Below are 18,150 nucleotides of genomic sequence, written 5' to 3' on the forward strand. Positions count from 1 at the left end.
TGAAATATACTTGAATGAAGTACTATTTTGACTCTTGAGTATAAAATGTTTGATGACTAGCTTTGAGAAAAAAGAACAATATCTTAAATGATTATCTTTGCTTTCAACAGCCCTGAGAAACCAGAAAGTGTGAAAATAAATGTGGAAGATTCACCTGTTGTGAAATACGTGGATGCTGAAACATCTTTATAGAACTGAACCAGGGGGAATTGTGTGTATTTGTGTGTGTGTGTATATATATCATTGTAGGATATTATACCACTGAAGTGTGATTTCCAATTTAAGGAGTAACTTGTATTTAATTCTGCCATTGTTTAGGGAACTGTAGATATGCTGACATGAGAAGATTTGCTTACAGATCAGTTGAGTGGTAATCACACTTCAGCTATTTATTTTATTGGGAATTTTATTTTCATTTTAAATAGGAATATTGTAATGGATGCGTATTATTTTCAATAATCAATATGTGCATAAAAGTTCAATCAGCTTTTGCTGATGATTACTGGTCCACATCGCTTAGAATTTCCCATTACCTCTGTTTATAACGTGCGCTACAGAAGTTGGTTTTCCATGCAGGAAATTACTGCTTGTTTTTGCAGGGTATACTTTTTTGTGATTTCATAGATCAGATATTAATGTACTGTTAACATGAACTACTGTGTTTTCTGTCTCCACTACATGCTAATGTGTTTTGGATTCTGTCACTCAGAGTCACACAGAGGAGTCCTAGAGCCCTAAGTCAGATGGCTTGAAATACATGTAAATATTCTGTTCTGTTACTTTTAAATATACCCCTGATTTTTCATTTTCATCCAGTAGCCATATGATTTTAGTAACTGTACTTACAGTCCCAAGTCAGTATTTGCCATTCTGAAATCTGTGTTTACTCAATATAAATTCAACTTATAGGCAGCAAGTTGATCTGTAGGAAGTTATACTTGCTACACTAGTACTCTTGATTTCTTTACCTGTTTTTATTTACACTTTCCATTGACTTTGAAAAACTGATTTACTCATCTCTTAGACTGACACTTCAGAGTGTTTCACATCCTTGTCAAAATATCTTTCTTGCTCAATTTGTTTTTTAAATTTATTATATATTTGATTAAATTAGCCACAGTTTAATTCTGTAATAGGTTTATGATCAGTATTATTTTATGGATTACAAATTGCTTGTGGTATTTCTGTGTACAGTTCTGATTCTCTTCATTGTAAAGGGCATATATGATAGCACACCAACTTATTTTAAGCATTTTATTTATTTTAATTAGTATAAAATTTTATCGTGTTAGAATAATTGAAAAAGTAAATATTCATTTATTGAAGTAAATGGGATTTTGGAGGTTCATTGATTAAAAATGCATTGATTAAAAGTGCATTTATTGTACTTATGTTTTTGAGGTTTAGTGTTTAGCAGTGTAAAATCTGAGATGATGACAATTTTATGTGTAAATGAAAAGCTTGATCAATTACCTGCTGCAGTTTCCATTACTAATATTTTTTTTGCCTTATGCCTTTGTTTTTTGGCTTAAATTTCTGAAATGGTCTTTTTAGATTCTACCAGCCCTTTCTGGATGTGTTATAAAGGCTTTAATTAGAATCTGTGCACATTTCAAACTAGAACGTACTGTTAGCTTAATTCTGTTTTGGTAGATTTGTCAGTTTCACTGTGGACTTTGTGGTAAAATTCTCAGTGACTGCAAAGGAGCAGCTTTGGAGGAAGGCAGAGTTCATCTGGAAGTACCACCTGAATTGGAATTCTGGTATTCTTCAGACAAGTAAAAATGAGATGAAAGATAATTGTATATTATGAAAATAAACCCATCAGTTGGAATAAGAAGAAATATTTGAAAATAATGCTTAAGTAATATGGGCTGTTAACTGTTCCCATTAGACACAATTTAATAGTTTATTTTTTTTCTCCATTTGACTGAATTGATAAGACAGTTTACTGAAAATACATAATAGTGTACAGCAGTATGAAAGGTCCTACCCAAATTCTCACGACAAAGGCTCAGTGGAAAAGAAAGTGAGGTCTGCATTACTAATTTGACTAGTATTGTGTATGACCTCTATAGGGTGATGCCCATTTATCCTTAGATAACGGCGTAGCTCGTGCCTTAGCTTAAGTATTTGCTCTTTCAGGAAATAGCTATTTTCCCTCTAATGAAACTGAGATGCAGTGAAAATATAGCAGATGGTTGCATTATTCAAAAGAAAAAACCACAACAAACCAACTCATCTGCTCATCAGTTACTGGCTATTAGCTGGCTGCTGGTGTATTTAAGAAGGAAAATACTATTTTGAGCAGTTTACATAGTGTTATCCACAATAAGCTACTTTTCTACCACTCTTCTTAGTAGTATTTTATACATCATATTCAGAACCCCATGATTGTTTCCAAGAGTCAGAAGATGATTATAAGCTTCTTAGATTTTTTAACTCTTCAGTGCCAGAAATCAGGGTTCCCTGGTGCTATACAACTTTTATCTGGCTTCTGCTTTTGAAGGGTTAAAGAATGGCCAATAGTGCAGGAAGCAGGTGTTTTTTTTTCTAAGTTTAAAAACAGCAAACGAACCACCAAAGCCCACAAGTCTAATTGCAGTATTTCTTTAATTCTAATTCTGTAGATACTTCCATCAGTGCCAGAAATACCTTGACTTGCAAAGCAGTTTACAGTGACCTTTAGTTGCAGTGTTCTTTGTTAGTAGCGTGTCCTGCTTGCACTTTTTTCCCCATGTGAATAGAAGACAACCTGGTATTGAGAGCATAAAAACCCATGAATAACTTATGGTTAAGTAACTTACTGCTCATTGTATGCCACTTTTGCTTTAAATTTGTGCATAGCTGAAGTAAAGCTAAGATTATCGTGGGCTGTATATAGATAAGTTTTGCCTTAATGGGTGCAAAAGAGCAGTGATAATAACTGTGCACTGATTCTTTCATAGGGGTTAAGCCCTATAAAAATTAAGCCAATATATTTCCATTCCAGCAGTTAGAGGTAAATGAACAGTCCTGCACTTTTTTTTTAGATGCCTTGGTTTCCCGGAATGGAGCTTAGTGCTACTGTGTATCTGGCTGCAGAGCCACCTCAGGAAGTCCCCAGTCTTTTTTTTTTTTTTTTGGTTTACTTTGTTTTCCCTTTTTCTAATTTATTTATAAATATGAATGTTTACATAAAGTGTGGGTCTTAATTTTGACCACTCCATTTAAATTATCATCTAAAATATTTCACTTAAAATACAGTCTTTTGTTTAAACGAGACTCTACAAAACTCCTGCTCAGTACTTGTCACGTATTACAATGACATGCTTTCATTCTGTTTACATACGCCCAAGTTAATTATACCTTCCTAGATGAATTTTGCAGCTACAACAGAATATGTTGTTGTTTAGAGAAACGTTCCAAATTGCCAAGTTAGTCGTGGTAAGGTTGCTAGGATAGAATTCAGTGCCCTGTTGAGGTTTTTCAACCAAATGTATAATTTTTTTTTTCTTCTGTATGTAATGAAAGCTTTCCCATAACTTTTCATTTGCTTCTTTGCATCTTTGTCCTTATGTGGTAGTTTCCTGCCTCATGTAAGGCAGGTTCAGCTTCTGTAAAATACACCTGTGACAAACCTGTGGTGTCCTGTCACAGAGCCTGCACAGTTTTAAAGGATTGTCTTGTACATACGTTCTGTAAATCTAAGATAAATGACTCATGATTTTCAGTTCACAGTGTAGCCTCTTAGATGAGCATCACAATGATTTTAGTTTTCCTTTTGCTTTCTGTGATTAGTAATGTTTTAATTACTCATTTAGGTAAAATTTATTATAAAGTACAGTACGAACGTGTGAAATACTTTGTTTATACCAACTAATTTATTTTACAGCAAATTTTAAGACTAGAAGCACACAGCTTTGAGTCAATGTAAGACTAGTGCTATGAATACAAAGCAAATTGCTTAGAATTTTAAGTCCCGTTTTATTTTGTAACTTTTTTTTTAGGGGGAACTTATAGGAACTTCTTAGTTGGCATTGAAGTTAATCTAAAAGACATTTTTCATACTGAATTTAGTATAATGAGTTTGAAAACCAGTCCTTTTCTACGCTGGGGCAAGGCACACCCTTTGCAATACAGCCCCTCTGCTGCGGCTGCTCCGCGCAGCGCTGTCTTCCGAGGTTCAGCACCCGCAGCTGAGCCGCGCTCTGACCTCAGTGCCGCTGGTCGGAGGCGCCGTCACACGCCGTACGGTTCCACTTTGTATGACCGCTTTTCTAACGGCAGCGATGCTTTCGTACTTTGTAACGGAATCCCAAATGTCGAATCGATCTTCAGTTTGTATAGAAAACGCCGATCTCAGACTTGTCTTCAATGTGAAAGATCCAGCCTTCGTTGTTTTTAATTACTGGTAGAATAAAATTATCTTTTGTAACGTTTCAGAAAGTTGGCAAAAGCAATAAAAATCTACTGGACGATGTCTCGCCTTCTTGTATTTGTGCCGGAGAGCCGGGCTGCCTCTCCGGCCGGGCGTCCTCGTTTCCATAGCAACGGCAACTGGCGTCGGCGGTCGCTAGGGTATCCACGCGCTTCCCAGCACGGCGCCTTGCGATTGGTCGCCGTGCCGTCCGATCCCGAAGAAGAGGACGTGCGATTGGCCGCCGGCTGGGGCCGCGCTCCCGACGACGGGTGAAGCGGTGGCGGAGGCTGCGTGCGGGGACTGCCGCGTGAGTGGGGCAGGGCAGGGGCGCCCCAATGACAACCGCGGGGGGAGAGGCTGTTCGGCCGAGCCGTGAGGGCCGCCTGCGGGCCCCTGTTGGGGAGGGAGCCGGCCCGCGGGGAGGGCGGGGGAGATCGGGAGTCAGATGGTGCGGCTGTTGTGTGATTAAAGTCACAGAGAGGTACGATGTGAAGATGTCAAGGGTGTTTAAAAAAAAACACAAAACAATCTGAAACGTGATGTTAGCATTGGGGAATGCATGCAGATGTGCTACGTGGTATAAAACGCAGTAAAGATATCAAGTGCTGGGGCGGGCCTGCCTAGTCATAAGTAACGCATGGGAAGTGTGGGGAACCGGTTTGTGCTGTGTGCCATCCACCAGCCTGAGGTCACATCCAGCCCTGGATCTCCCCGGTAAGTTAGAAGTAATGCCTCTGGGGCTGTTTTGTCCCTGCCCTAGAGTCGAAGAATCATTGGAGTTGGAAGGGAACTTCAAAGGTCATCTAGTCCAACTCTGTGCAATGAACAGTTCAGCTTGCTCAGAGCCCTGTTCAGCCTGACCTTGAATTTCTTCAGGAATGGGACATCTACCACCTCTCTGGGCAACCTGTGCCAGTGCCTCATCACCTCTACTGTAAAGGACTCCTTCCTTATGTCCAATCTAAACCTCCCCTCTTTTAGTTTGAAATAATTTCCCCTTGTCCTATCACAACAAATTCTGTTAAAGAATCTGTCCCCTTCTTTCTTACAACCCCATTTAGATACTTGAAGGCTGCTCTCAGGACTGCCTGGAGCCTTCTCTTCTTGAGGCTGAACACCCCCAGCTCTCAGCCTGTTCTTGTAGAGGTATTCCATGCCTGGGATCATTTTAGTGGCCCTGCTCTGGACACGCTCCAACATCCGTATCTCTCCCCTGCTGAGGACTCCACATCTGGATGTAGTACTCCAGGTGAGTCTTCACCAGTGCAGAGTAGAGGGGCAGGATCACCTCCCTCTACTTGCTGGCCATGCTTCTTTTGATGTAGCCCAGGGTACGGTTGGCTTTCTGGGCTGTGAGGACACATGCTGGCTCATGTCCAGCTTGCCATCCAACAATACCCCCAAATGCTTTTTGACAGGGTGCTGTGCTCTATCCTTTAATCTTTCAGCTTGTATTTGTAGTAAGGGTTGCCTCGACCCAGGTGCTAGGTCTTGCACTAGGTTTCTCAAGCCCGTCCAGGTCTGTCTGGATGGTCTCTTTCCCATCCCTCAGGTGTGTTAACCACACCGCACAGCTTGCTGTCATCTGCAAACTTACAGAGGATGTTGATGTTACTGATGAAGATATTAAAGGGCAGTGGTCCCAGTTCTGACCCCTGAGAGGCACCACTTGTCACTAATCTCCATCCAGACATTGAGCCATTGGCCATTGGATACAATCTTGCAGCCAGTTCCTTGACCGTCAAACAGTCTACTTATCAGATCTCTATCTTTCAATTTGTAGAGAAGGGTGTTAGTAGGGACTCTCCCACTTTCCTTCTAACACTGGTCCCCAGCCTTGAACCTTCACTGATCTGTGTGTTCAGAAGGCACTAAACCCTCCCTCATAGTTCCCAGTATCTCTAGTCCCCCAAAGGCTGCCTGATAAGCAGGGCAAACAGCATGAATTTAATGCAGCTACATATGGTTCTTGCCTTGGTATAAGGCTGCTATCTACCCCTCAGAAATCTACTTTTCCTTCATCTATGAGCTGCAGATTGGCATTGTGGACTTAGTCAGAATATGCAGATACAAGATACGATCTGGAAAAAAGCCCAGAGTCTCACACTGTTTGTGCCCAAGAACGTGAAACAGGCCTGGCCTTTTATGGCTTCCGTTGAACTGGTTTGGTGCAGAGGGAAAAGCAGGGGACTGTGTTTCCATTTGTTGGGAAAATGGGAGCTTCATTTGGAATCCTAGTTAATCTTCAGAGAATCTTCTAAGAAGTGCTTGAATGAAATTCAAGAAGAAATTATACGCATATGAAAGTTTTCATATAAACATGCAGATTTCTATGTTGATTCATCTTGTGAGAAGAACTCTTCAAATGTTGTCAGTACGTTTTCATGGGTTGGGAATTTCCTAGGCTTGTACTGCCCCGTGGTATCTTTTCTGACTGCCATGCTGTCCAAGAATGAGAGGGATCCAGTCCAGCCCTTTGCTTTCATGTGTATGGAGAAGTAAAAGTACATTTTGGGAACTTTATAGTCTTCTTTGGTGTATCCTTAGCCAACATTTAACCACATTTGAAATGCATTTCTAGTGTGCTGATAGTTGCTCTTTTAAGGAGTGATTTTTCATCTGACTTCACACCCAGCTTATGGCATTAGATAAATTCCTATCTAACAACGACATCAAAAGTCTTCTACTCCTCCTTTATCCAGCTCAAGCCAGCTGTATAGTTATGTAGTGGAACTCAGCCACTAGAGTGATTAAGGAAGGAATTCGTGATCAATCAAGCAGCTAGTTAGATTACAAAGCTGTTTGTATCTGTTATACATATCCAGTAGTTATTGCTAATAATATTATGTAGAACATAAGATATCTTTTTGTTCAAGGGTGTTTTTAAACATTACACTGTAGTATGGAAATAATTTATTCTCCAATATGTCTTTGTGGTTTTGTTTATTTGGGGCTTTCTTTTCACCTTCTGAAGCTTTATGACCTTGTGTCATCTGAGACAGACTGGGCCACAGATCAAATCTGTTGTGGTGATTCCTTTGTCTCCTGTTTCTCATCATGTGGGTTTTTTCTGACAGGGTTCTTGGAACGTTCCTTGTCCTATCCTGCACACCAACACTGTTAGAATGCATCTTTCTTCCTATGTAAATGAGTTATAGCTAATTAAATGTAATTATTACTAGTTATAATAAATTAGTTAATATTTTTCTCATTTCTCATTGTTTTAAATGAAGTTGAATAAGGTTCTGTCTGTGCTGTGAGGACATTTTCCTTAATACATTTCTATTTTTGAAAGTTGTCCAGTCTCAGTCTTCTCTGGTGCTCCCTGAGTGAGATGCAAGTGTTGTTTGTTTTGTTTTGCATGCATTACTCATGAAGTACTAGCTAGTAAGATAGTTAATAGTCTGGCTCCATGGAAATTTCTTCTGGCACAAGTAAAGACGAAACACAGGGGTGGGAATGTACTCGATGGTTTCAAGAAAGGCAGGTAACTGCGTGAATCAATAAGGACATTTTCCAGGTCTGTTTTCTCTCAGGATTATGGCTGCTACATGGAAAACAAGGGGTTGTTTCCTGTGGTACCTATCACTCAGGGTGTGGTGCTTGTGCACCCACATGGTTTAATGACTAGCTTCTGATGAAAGGGTTTTCTGTGCTTCTCTTTTCATAGCTGTGCACTCCTGTCCCCCTTCCATCCTTCCCAGCAGCTCATTGGGCTGCTGTAACAGTGACCTAAATTTGTAGAAAACTGACTGTACAAACAGAAGCACGTGGCTCTTTGCCTGTTTAGTTCTCTAAACTCTCGGATTTAGACCAGATAAACTGAACAAGTGAAGGGGAGTGGCAGATTTGGGAGGGGTCAGCAGCTGCCATTTTCACCAGCAGATGGCTGTTCCATCGGTTTAGCCCTGGAGGCAAATTGAAGGGCTCAAACACTTTAAACCACAATGATAAATTCTCTGTTCTGCATATTGTCCCTGCCCTTGTACACCAGCGGTACTTGGGGACAAGATATAAGGTGATCAGTGTTAACACAGAGAAGATTAGTTGTAACCTGATTCAGCTTTCCTGGTCGAGCAGACGGTGCAGCCTTGTGATGCCGTGCTGGCAGATGGAGGTTGTGCAGGGTCATTCAGCAGCTGTGGGGCTGCCCACTTTTCATTCTAGTATTTACTGACTTGTGCACACTCAGTGTCCTCCATGAAACAGAGGGACAACCTCAGGATGAACCCTGTGTGCTGGGTGAGGGCTGTGTCCCTGGGTGTGCTGCATTCCTTCTTTCTCAGACAGCAGTGAATGAAATTTGGCTTCATGTTGAACATTTGCACCTATAACAGCAGTGAGCCTCTAAAATATAACTCAGGTGCTATTCTGTTTCTTCTTGACTAAGGCACCACCAACAGCAAGATCAGTGGACTGGCAGCCCTAAGACAAGGTTGAGTGCGATCTGTGGTTGTAAGGTTTCACATTTGTGAGGTAGATAATCACGAAGACCTCACAATTTTGAATGTAACCTTGGCTGTACTGGAATCCTGCTGTTTTACATGTTAAATTTTCTAGGATTTATCTGTATTTACTCATGGTTGGTTTGTGTTGTTTGATTATTTGGTAGGTGATTGAAATCTGTTCTTTGTATGTGTGTATTCTTGAGCAAGTTGATAGTTTGGGAGTGTCACTATACTGGTGTGTAACTCTGAGGTGATGGTTGCATCATGCCATGCCTCAGCAATGTGCCAGATGGATTGGGATGCTGGGGAGAGGATAAGAAACAAAAATATTAATAAATCAAGTTGTGGAAATCTATACTCACAAGGTTTCTTATACATGCCTAACAATGTACTTGACTTCTCGTAACTTTCACTGCTTTTGAAGCAAATTCAATGAATTAATTGAGCTGCCTTCATTTAATCTGAGATGAAGGGCTTTGTCTACTTACTGGTGGAATGGATTCTATTTATATTCGTTCCCTAGTGATAGCTGGTGCCACAGGACTGTTCTGAAGTGTTTTTAATAATGCTTTTAAGGGGATGCATGGAGGAGAATAGTGGAATTTCTTGGGGATCAAGATACATTGATCTCTGGGATTCTTTCTGGGATTGCCATTGGTAGGATAAAGACTTTTTTCATAGAACAGAAACAGGTGAACTGATCTTACAGGACACTTCCCAGAGTGAGTTAATACAATGCACAGGTTCATGCTGTCAGTAGTTGCAATTTAGTTAGTTTTGTGTCTAATGTGAGAATGTATATTTGAGAAAACAACTCTGATTTTTCAGTAGGAAGCAGCATCTTCTGGTTTGTTTGTATTCCTTTTGTTTCCATCCTGGTTGTCTTCATTTCTTTGCCTTTATTAGGAGGAGGAATAAAAATCAATAGTAGAACTCTACACTGCAAAAAGAGGAAAAAAAACAAAAAACAAAAAACAAAAAACCAACAAAAAGCTGTCAGATTTCGGAGGGAAAGCCCTGGTAAAAGACACACCACAGGGAACGCCCAATCTATGCATATTTAGTGAGTAGTGGAATGGACAGGAAGCGTCTGACAGTGGTGCTATATTTTTATTTTTTAAATCATGTGTGCTCTATCAATATGATTTGGCTGTATGTAGCTCTCTGAGTAATTTTTCAGCTCTAGCCTGCTTCTGATCATCTCCTTTTTTCCACTTGGACTAAATGAATCATAAACCAATATGCTGCACCAGCATAACTACCCTCATAGCAGAAGGAGATTCCACTTGATTATTTTCTCTTTCTCCGTCTTTCTGAACAAATATGTGCAAGCAACAAACCGTGGGTGTTAGTGGGAAGTCAGACCTATTGAATGTGACACAAATAGTCTGAATGTTTGTCTGCAGTGGATCTAATGTATGGTATTGACTCTCCTGAGGCCAAACCATTACAGCTATGTTCACCTATTGAAATAAGCTTTATGTCCTACTTTGCAAGAGAAGCTAACTGCTATGGATATAAGGCATTCAATGGAAATTCAGAAGACTCAGATTCCAACCTCTACAGAAAATTTATGTGATTGTTTTCTAGACATGTAATACATCAGCATGAGGAATTACATCACATATGATTGTCAGATACCTCCTTTTTCTATCCTTGATCCATCTTTTGTGGTAAAGGTGTTATGTCCTATATTGTCTGAACAATACCTTGTATGACACAAACTTAATGCCAGTCCCTAAGCACTACTTTAATATAAACAAACCGTTGTGAGAAATAGTGGTAAAAATAAGCAAGAAGAGGAAAAATCCTAATAGAAGGGAAGAACAGTAGCAAGACAGATAGTATTATTTACCCTCACCAAAAATTTGTTGGGAAAGTAAGTTTTCTGTATTTTACATTTATAAATTTCTCATTAAGATCTGGAATTCTAAAAGGTATTCTCATTTAATGCCTAAGGTTTCATGTTGAGAAAATGCTAGGGCTGGGTTTTTTTTTCGTCTATTTGTTTTGTTTCTGGTTGTATTTTTTTTTTCTTTTCATTTAGTTCTGTAGGTAGACATTTGGTGCTTAATGCTGCAATGATATAACTCTATCTTTTTTATTTTTAAGGAAATGAATGCTTTAGCCGTATGATGATGAGACTGATGCACAATGCCTGATCAGGATAAGAAACTGAAGGGCACGGAAAAAGCAACAGACAAAAAACCTCATGGGATTTCTATGAGGTATAGTATCTGATGTCTTACTTTGTTTGAACTTCAGCAGAACCCGTGTGGAATTTGTACTAGCTGCCAAAGCAGAATGCTTTAATTTGAAATGCGGTATAAACATGACAACTGTTACTCTGGTCGCAAAGTTTATTTACACCTCTGTTGATTTAAGGCATTCTGGAGAGTTTCTAAATTCTTTTCCATGCAAAATGAGGACAGTAGACAATTTTAGTTTCTGTCAGTAGCATTGTTTATTATTTTCTTTACTCTTAAGAAGTACTTTTATGTAACTATTAATATATATACTATGCTGTTGTGTTTTATTCTAGGGACTATTCTGACCTTAAAAGACTTCAGTCTCTCTTAAATGCTCCATCAAGCAAACAACAGGTATTATATATATATATATGCATATAATAATAAATTATATAAAAATAATTATATAATTATATAAATAATATTTATATAATAACTATTATTAAACATGCTGTATAACTGTATAATCACAAATACAGTTGACTATGGTTTGTAGCACATGCTTGTGATATTACTGTGTTCCATTATGACTGTATTAGTAAAATCTTGTGTAGTGTATATGGTGTCCTTTTTTTTTCTTCCCCCTTGGCAATATTATAGGTTCTCTGTGAGATAAATCCTACTCAGAAAGGTTGGAAGAATGAAGCTGAGCCAATTCCTGTCCTACTCTGCCATAATCTTTATTTAAACAGGAAAGAAATTTATTTGTTATAATCTTGAACAGGTTGTATTCAGGTATTAACAGACATAGTCAAGTAGCCTTGTGGATTTATTTTCTTCAGTGCCCTTCCAAAATTTCTGTAGAAGGTAGGATTAGAGATTTATTAGTTACAATATGTAATAAAGTAACATGTAATAAAGTAAGAGTACGAAGGAACAGAAAATTAAAAATCAGCATTTTAACCATAAGCAATTCGTCTTCAGAGAATAATAATTCAGCTAAAACTCTTCTGGGCATAAATATAAGTGCTTGAAACTTCTAGGATATTGTAAAATTTTCACCTCAAATCATTTGATGGAGCTTGTGCTTACCATTTGAAGCAATGAAAGCCAACATGTGAAGATGGGTGTGAGTCCTGGGAATACCAAAGCAATTTATCTCTTTCTATTCTGTAACAAGAATATGACAGAAGTTAGGGGACTGTCCATGAAATACAGGAGTTGTTCATTTCCTTTCCTGGGTAGAGGCATGAATTGTTTCTGAGCCGAAAGCTGAAACATCAATTTCTGTGACCTAAAAGAAGTATGGAGGCTGTGCACATAGATAATGTGTGTGTTGGAGATTCTCTTGAGCTTTGCTGTTATAAATTTAAAAAGGCTTTCATATATCTCCATGTATTTGTTTTCCAGCCTTGCTTTGCATCAGTTTTCTACCACTTCAGTATCACATGATGTATGTGTTTGTATTTTACAATGGCAGTTACAGATCAAAGATTTAACAACATCTATAGTTCAAGTGAAAAACTGAGAAAAGGTGGTTTTGCTTGTTAGCGTTTTTGTAAAACTTTTTTGCCTCATCAGTGCCTCCTCTTTCCTCCTTAGCTTTCAGCTATACATTTTGAAAATGGTCAAATCAGCATAACAAGATCTCTGCAAAATGTAGGAAGTGATGGACAAAAACTCCATCATCAATGGCAAGAGTCAACTGAAGCTGTTGAGCTTGAAAACTTTAGGTAAAAGAAAGAGCCAGTATGATGACACTGTGTCATATTTCTGAACGCCTTTTTGTGTCTTAGTCTTGTTGAGTTTTGGAAATCATTTGTATTTTGTGTCTCTTGTACTTTCATGTCAACCTGCTGAGATGTTAATGATGCAATTTTATTTTTTCTAAACCTAACTGTGAATATTTTTGCTTTCTAAGTTTGACATGTGCTCCTACTCAGTAGAGTGAACTGTTGAAAGTTAATATATTCAATTTAAATAATGTAATGGTTTGTTTGGGAAGCTTTTATTATACCATTATAATAGACTCACATTATGCAAGTCAGACTGTTCTTCAAAATTATTACTGTCTGGAAACCTGAAATTATGCTATTCTATTGTAAGTGCTTGTTTCACAGACACTTCTTTATTTTTCTTATTAGTGTTAAGTTTTGACTTGTTAAAACATAATTACCAGCTCAGCATTTTCCTTCTTTTTTTTTTTCTTTTTTTTTCTGTCATTAGTGTGACCTACAAGAATGAGAGAAATTTTAGCAAACATCCCAAACATAAGCTGTTTGAAGATATTTTTACTGCTTTAGTTAAGAATAGATTTAACTGCAGGTCAGTATATTAAACACATTCATTTCCAATGAGGAGAGATCACTCTTTCTTGCCTTAATCAATGAACGAGCGTGCGTAGATAAGGCCTGGTATATATGTTTCATGAATAGATATCTGTGTGGAAACTAGTAGCTTTGTATTTTTACATAATCTGAATTATAATTTTAAAATGATGATTTTGGTATTAGCTTTGAAGTCAAAATGCTTGGGTGACTGGGAGTGAAGAAGGAAGGATAAAGTATTTTGTTGAAATTTGAATGACCAAAGTTCTAACTGCTGTGTTCCCCTTGATAGTTTGTAATCTATAGTTTGTTTTTCTAAATCATTTCATTCTTATTTGGATTTTTTAATTTACATTTTATAGAAAAAGCTCTTTCTTAGACTGCTCTCATTTGGATGAGCGGGAAAATTTTGCAAGATCTTCAAAAACAGAGGGGTAAAGAACATTTGCTGAAAAGAATGTCAGAATTTCAGGATTTGTATTAATTTTTACCACTATATACACATATATACCAGATATACCACAGCTATATGCGGTATTTTTCCTTTTTGAATACCAAATACATCTTACGAAGAATTCTCAGCACAAAAACTTGAAGGAGGAATCCTAGAGCATTTAAATCTGCTAATATATAACAAATAGATTTTACAGATGTACTTGAAAAATACCACAAAATTTGCATAGTTTGCTTGGACCCCTTGGCAGAATTAACTGAGGAACCATCTTATCTTTGATAATTTAAGTATGATTCCAAAGGTGATTTAGTTGCCCTCTGTGAATATTTTATAGTGGATGTGCTGGTTTCTTGTGTTTGGAACTACTGCCACTGCAGTGAGTCAGAATTGTAGAAGCTGTCACCCTTGCCCGCATTACACACTTTTGCAGGTGTATCTATGTTGATTGGGATGCCAAAAAAAAATCCAGCACACTTACTTACCAACATTGCTGTGTTGGCAGAAGTTGGAGATGGTTCTGTTGGCAAGAAAACTGTGAAAGTGCAATCAGCTTAGCTGAAGTTGTTTGGATATGAAATTTAACAAAGGAGGCAGAAAAAAATCCTGCTGGCATATGTTGAGTATTACTAAGTTCTCTAGTAACATGGAATGTAAATGTAGCAGTAGTAGAAGAGGCCTCCAAATGTCAACCAGACTCAGAGAATTACTGTCTCTGCACAAAAATGTGACAAATTATTTGCTCCACTGAAGATATTAACTGTCAAGAGTCAAAATGTTTTGAAAGAATAACTTTGAAAAACCACCATTTAAAGTGAGCTGAAAATAGTTTTCCAATTTGACATACTAACTTTTGCCTGCCAGTATATTGTTGCTGCCCATGAAATTTATGCACTTTTCTGAATGGCCAAGTATGGAAGTATAATGAAAAATACTATTATTTTGGGCAGAATGTTGGCATAGAAGGGGTGAGATTTTGCTAATATCTGTTTGCAAAACATTTATTTTTATCAAAATATTTTTAGCCATTGGCATCTTTCCCAACTGCAAATGATAAATTGAGAACTGCCATATCACGTAGACTTCTGTTCCTTGGAAACTTGCCCAGATACGGATTCTGTCCTCTGAGTTAAAACAACAAAAAAATCCCTGAAGATATCTGAATTTAGGTTTATTTTGGATGGGAAAATGGTGATATATACCTTCAACAGACAATGGAAATAGTTATTCTGTTACTGGTATTTATACAGGGCTGCTGTCCCTGGGTGCTTTGTGCTTTCTTCCAAGTCTTGTTCTTGAACTGTATGCCGAAACAAAAAAGAGGAAATTCTATTAAGAAGTATAATCCTGTATTGAGAATATTTAAGTATATCATTTTGTCACTATGTTGGAATATAAATGGTAAAGAATTGCACAGAATGGAACAGTATTCTATGGTATTGTATATTCTAAAGTTGTTACAGGCCAATAATCTTATAGTCATTTGCTTTCTGTATCAAAATCTTTTGTATAAGTGTGTTTGTACTTGTTTATTGTATTTGCTTTATGCTTAGGATATTTATTTTACAGGGAATGGGTTAATCAAGCTCCATCCATCCATTTTCTTAGAGTATTAATCTGCCTGAGATTATTAATAAGAGATCCACACTATCAGGTCTGTATGTCCAAGTATTTTTTTTCTTGCATAAGAGGATGTATTTACGCATCATACTTATGGTTGTGTTGTTAAATGTATATATAAAAGTGTACATTATTGTGAATGCCTACTTATTACATAGATGTATGTATATACCTGTATTTCTATGTCTGAAGGTGCAAGTGAGTTTCAAACAGGTTGCACATATGAACTCTAGCTGCTATTGGATAATTTGCTCGACTTCTGATATATCTTTTGTAGCTTTTGTGTTGCTAACCCTAATAAATAAGCTTTAAATTTCCATAACAGATGATTTGGCCATTGCCCAGAGCCCTAGACTACATATTTATTTTACCTCTCTGTATAGATATGTAAACCTTATGTAGCAACTGAAGAAAACTGAAAGCTGCCTATTTTTTCTAGCAGCCCAGTTTTCTGAGTTACAAACATTAAAGCTTTAAAATGTTTTTCTGAAAATTATAGCTGTTATTGTTAAGACTAAACCCCAGACATCTGTTAGGATATTTGTTTTCGTGTATTTCGTTTTAACATGTACCAAAGATTATACTTACTGTTCTGATTTTAGAACCTTTCAAATTTCATTTCTATAATTTATTTATTTACTTATGGTAAGTAATTCTAAACTCTGAAATTGCTAAGCATATCCAAAATCCATTGACTTTGATTGCTAGAATTAAGGTTTCTCAGCACTCATGACAATCAGGGTACTTATGTTCAAGTATCTCTTAATGCAGTGTTTTCTGTAGTTTGATCCTTTTTCATTCATTTGTTTGTTTCCTTTTAGGAAATCCTCTATAGCTTGGGTGGGATTGAAAATCTAGCTCAGGTAAAATTCCTCATGGAAATGTTGTCTATAATGTTGTATGCTGGTTTATTATGAGTGGAATGAAATAACTGTAAAAAACAGTGTACGTATGCTCTTGTTTTTTGGGAAGAAGTAAGTGTATTCCTCTGTTTGCATATAAGCAGTTGGTGTGCTTTTTCACTAGTTCATAAAGGATCTGTCCTTATAACTTAGCAGTATTTAACCCAAGACTTTTCAATAGAAGGCTTAACAAATGCCTCCTGACCTGAGCTAAGAATTACAGAAGTCAGCACAGTTGATTCATTCAAAAGAAACTGTAGACTTTTGAAGGAAGATGTTTAAAAGCCCCCTGAAATTAAGCAAACGACTTCTCAAAAGTAAAAGCATAGCAATAGAATGGTTGAACAGGTTGAAATTTGTGAACATTATCACTAATTAAATGCTGCATTGTTATTGCCTTATGTTAACATTGCTTTACTTCTGAATTTTAATACTTGTTTTTCAATGAGTGGGAGCTGCCCAGGTATCAGTGAAATATGGCATATCTTAAATATGCTTGAAATTGAGACTGATTGTTGGGAGTTTGCATTCATGAAAAATCAGAATTTGTACATTTTGTTTAAACAAATGTATCTTTCTGGAATGCAACATTCATTCATATTTATTCAATATCATATTCATTCAATTTATTCAAATATCATTCATTCATATTTACTGTGCCACCCATATTTCAAATAAGTAGTGGTGTGCTATAGCTCCTATAGCACCTACCTGAAATGTTCTTAATGTTATGGGAGTCAAAGATTGTTTCTAATATAGTTTTCATTCAAGTAGTTTGCTGATTTTTGGTGATATGGTTTCATGTAACTGTTTTCATTTTCAAGTGTTCTGAGGTATATTGATAGAAAGCACTAATTAAATTATTATTACTGATGATACTTTATATAGTGTACTGCTACTGTAATTCTAGCCTCTCTGTACTACATGCTTGAAACCAATTTAGATTACCTATACAGTGCATTGGAGACTGCAAAATGCCACCACATTAAGGATTTGTCCAATATTGAGGGATTATAAATATATAAAAAGACCAATATGTAAAAGCCAACATGTAAGTGATGCTGAGAATCTCATCATGATTTTGTGTGCTAACGGAAATACATCCTTGTCATAATTTTCATTTCTTGGATGATTATGTTTCACTAGGTAGCTATTAGGGAAATATAAAAAGCTGGACCATCATTTCCCAGCTGTTGGATATGTTCAACCAACCCCACAGCTCCTGCTGGTCACCATTGTGTATGTTGTGCTGAGTCTGAACCTGTGGACTAGCTTTTCCAAACAGCGGCCAATAAGATGCTTATGGAAAAATACAAGAACAGGAACATTCAGTTCTACAGAAAACTCTTTTCAAACTCATGTAGCTTGTAAAAAAGGAATTTTGGCTCTGGAAGTAATGTTTTTGTATTTGTTGCTCTTTAACAGATATTCCACTGGTGGAAATTTTTCATTTGATTTTGAATTCTTGTATTTCTAATACCTCTTCTGTACTTTGACAAGTTTTACAGCTAAATATGAGTCACATTGCGAATACGTTTTTATGAAACAGATGCACCATCTACCGGCTGTTACCACACATAACGCCCTGGATCTATGAATTAATTAATTAATTTGTTTCCCTTCTTGTAGTATATGGAAACGGTAGCAAATGGCTATCTAGATTGTGGAGAAGAGAAACATAATGTAGACAAGTTGGTCAACATGACATGTAAGTGATTTCGCTAACGTAGATAGTTAATAAAGTTTTAGTAACATAATAGTTAATAAAAGTATAATAAAGCACTCTAATGATACTTTTCTATGAGGTTAAA

At 37.1% G+C, this 18,150-nt stretch overlaps 2 protein-coding genes across 17 annotated transcripts in view; both read left to right on the forward strand.

Annotated features, from left to right (window-relative positions):
- The window catches only part of SLC4A7 (solute carrier family 4 member 7), an 82,217-nt gene extending 77,757 nt beyond the window's left edge, over nt 1–4,460 (forward strand). For all 5 annotated transcript variants that reach the window (XM_031590241.2, XM_090142529.1, XM_031590242.2 and 2 more), the window contains one exon: nt 111–4,460. In XM_031590241.2, coding sequence (XP_031446101.1) covers nt 111–192 — 82 coding nt within the window. In that variant the 3' untranslated portion in view covers nt 193–4,460. The remainder of the gene's footprint in view (nt 1–110) is intronic.
- A 91-nt stretch (nt 4,461–4,551) lies between these two features.
- NEK10 (NIMA related kinase 10) overlaps nt 4,552–18,150 on the forward strand; it is an 88,769-nt gene continuing 75,170 nt past the window's right edge. For 10 of the 12 annotated variants that reach the window (XR_016467717.1, XM_090142533.1, XM_090142537.1 and 7 more), the window contains exons 1-8: nt 4,552–4,709; nt 10,963–11,078; nt 11,393–11,453; nt 12,642–12,772; nt 13,266–13,364; nt 15,387–15,471; nt 16,259–16,300; nt 17,969–18,047. Coding sequence is in view for 11 of the 12 variants with exons in the window: in XM_090142533.1 (XP_089998659.1) it covers nt 11,005–11,078; nt 11,393–11,453; nt 12,642–12,772; nt 13,266–13,364; nt 15,387–15,471; nt 16,259–16,300; nt 17,969–18,047 (571 nt within the window). In the remaining variant the exon portion in view is untranslated. The other 2 variants (XM_090142531.1, XM_090142532.1) reach the window with 2 other exon arrangements.

The sequence above is a fragment of the Phasianus colchicus genome, chromosome 6, assembly GCF_987193195.1.
Source record: "Phasianus colchicus chromosome 6, bPhaCol1.hap1.1, whole genome shotgun sequence".
NCBI lineage: Eukaryota > Metazoa > Chordata > Aves > Galliformes > Phasianidae > Phasianus > Phasianus colchicus.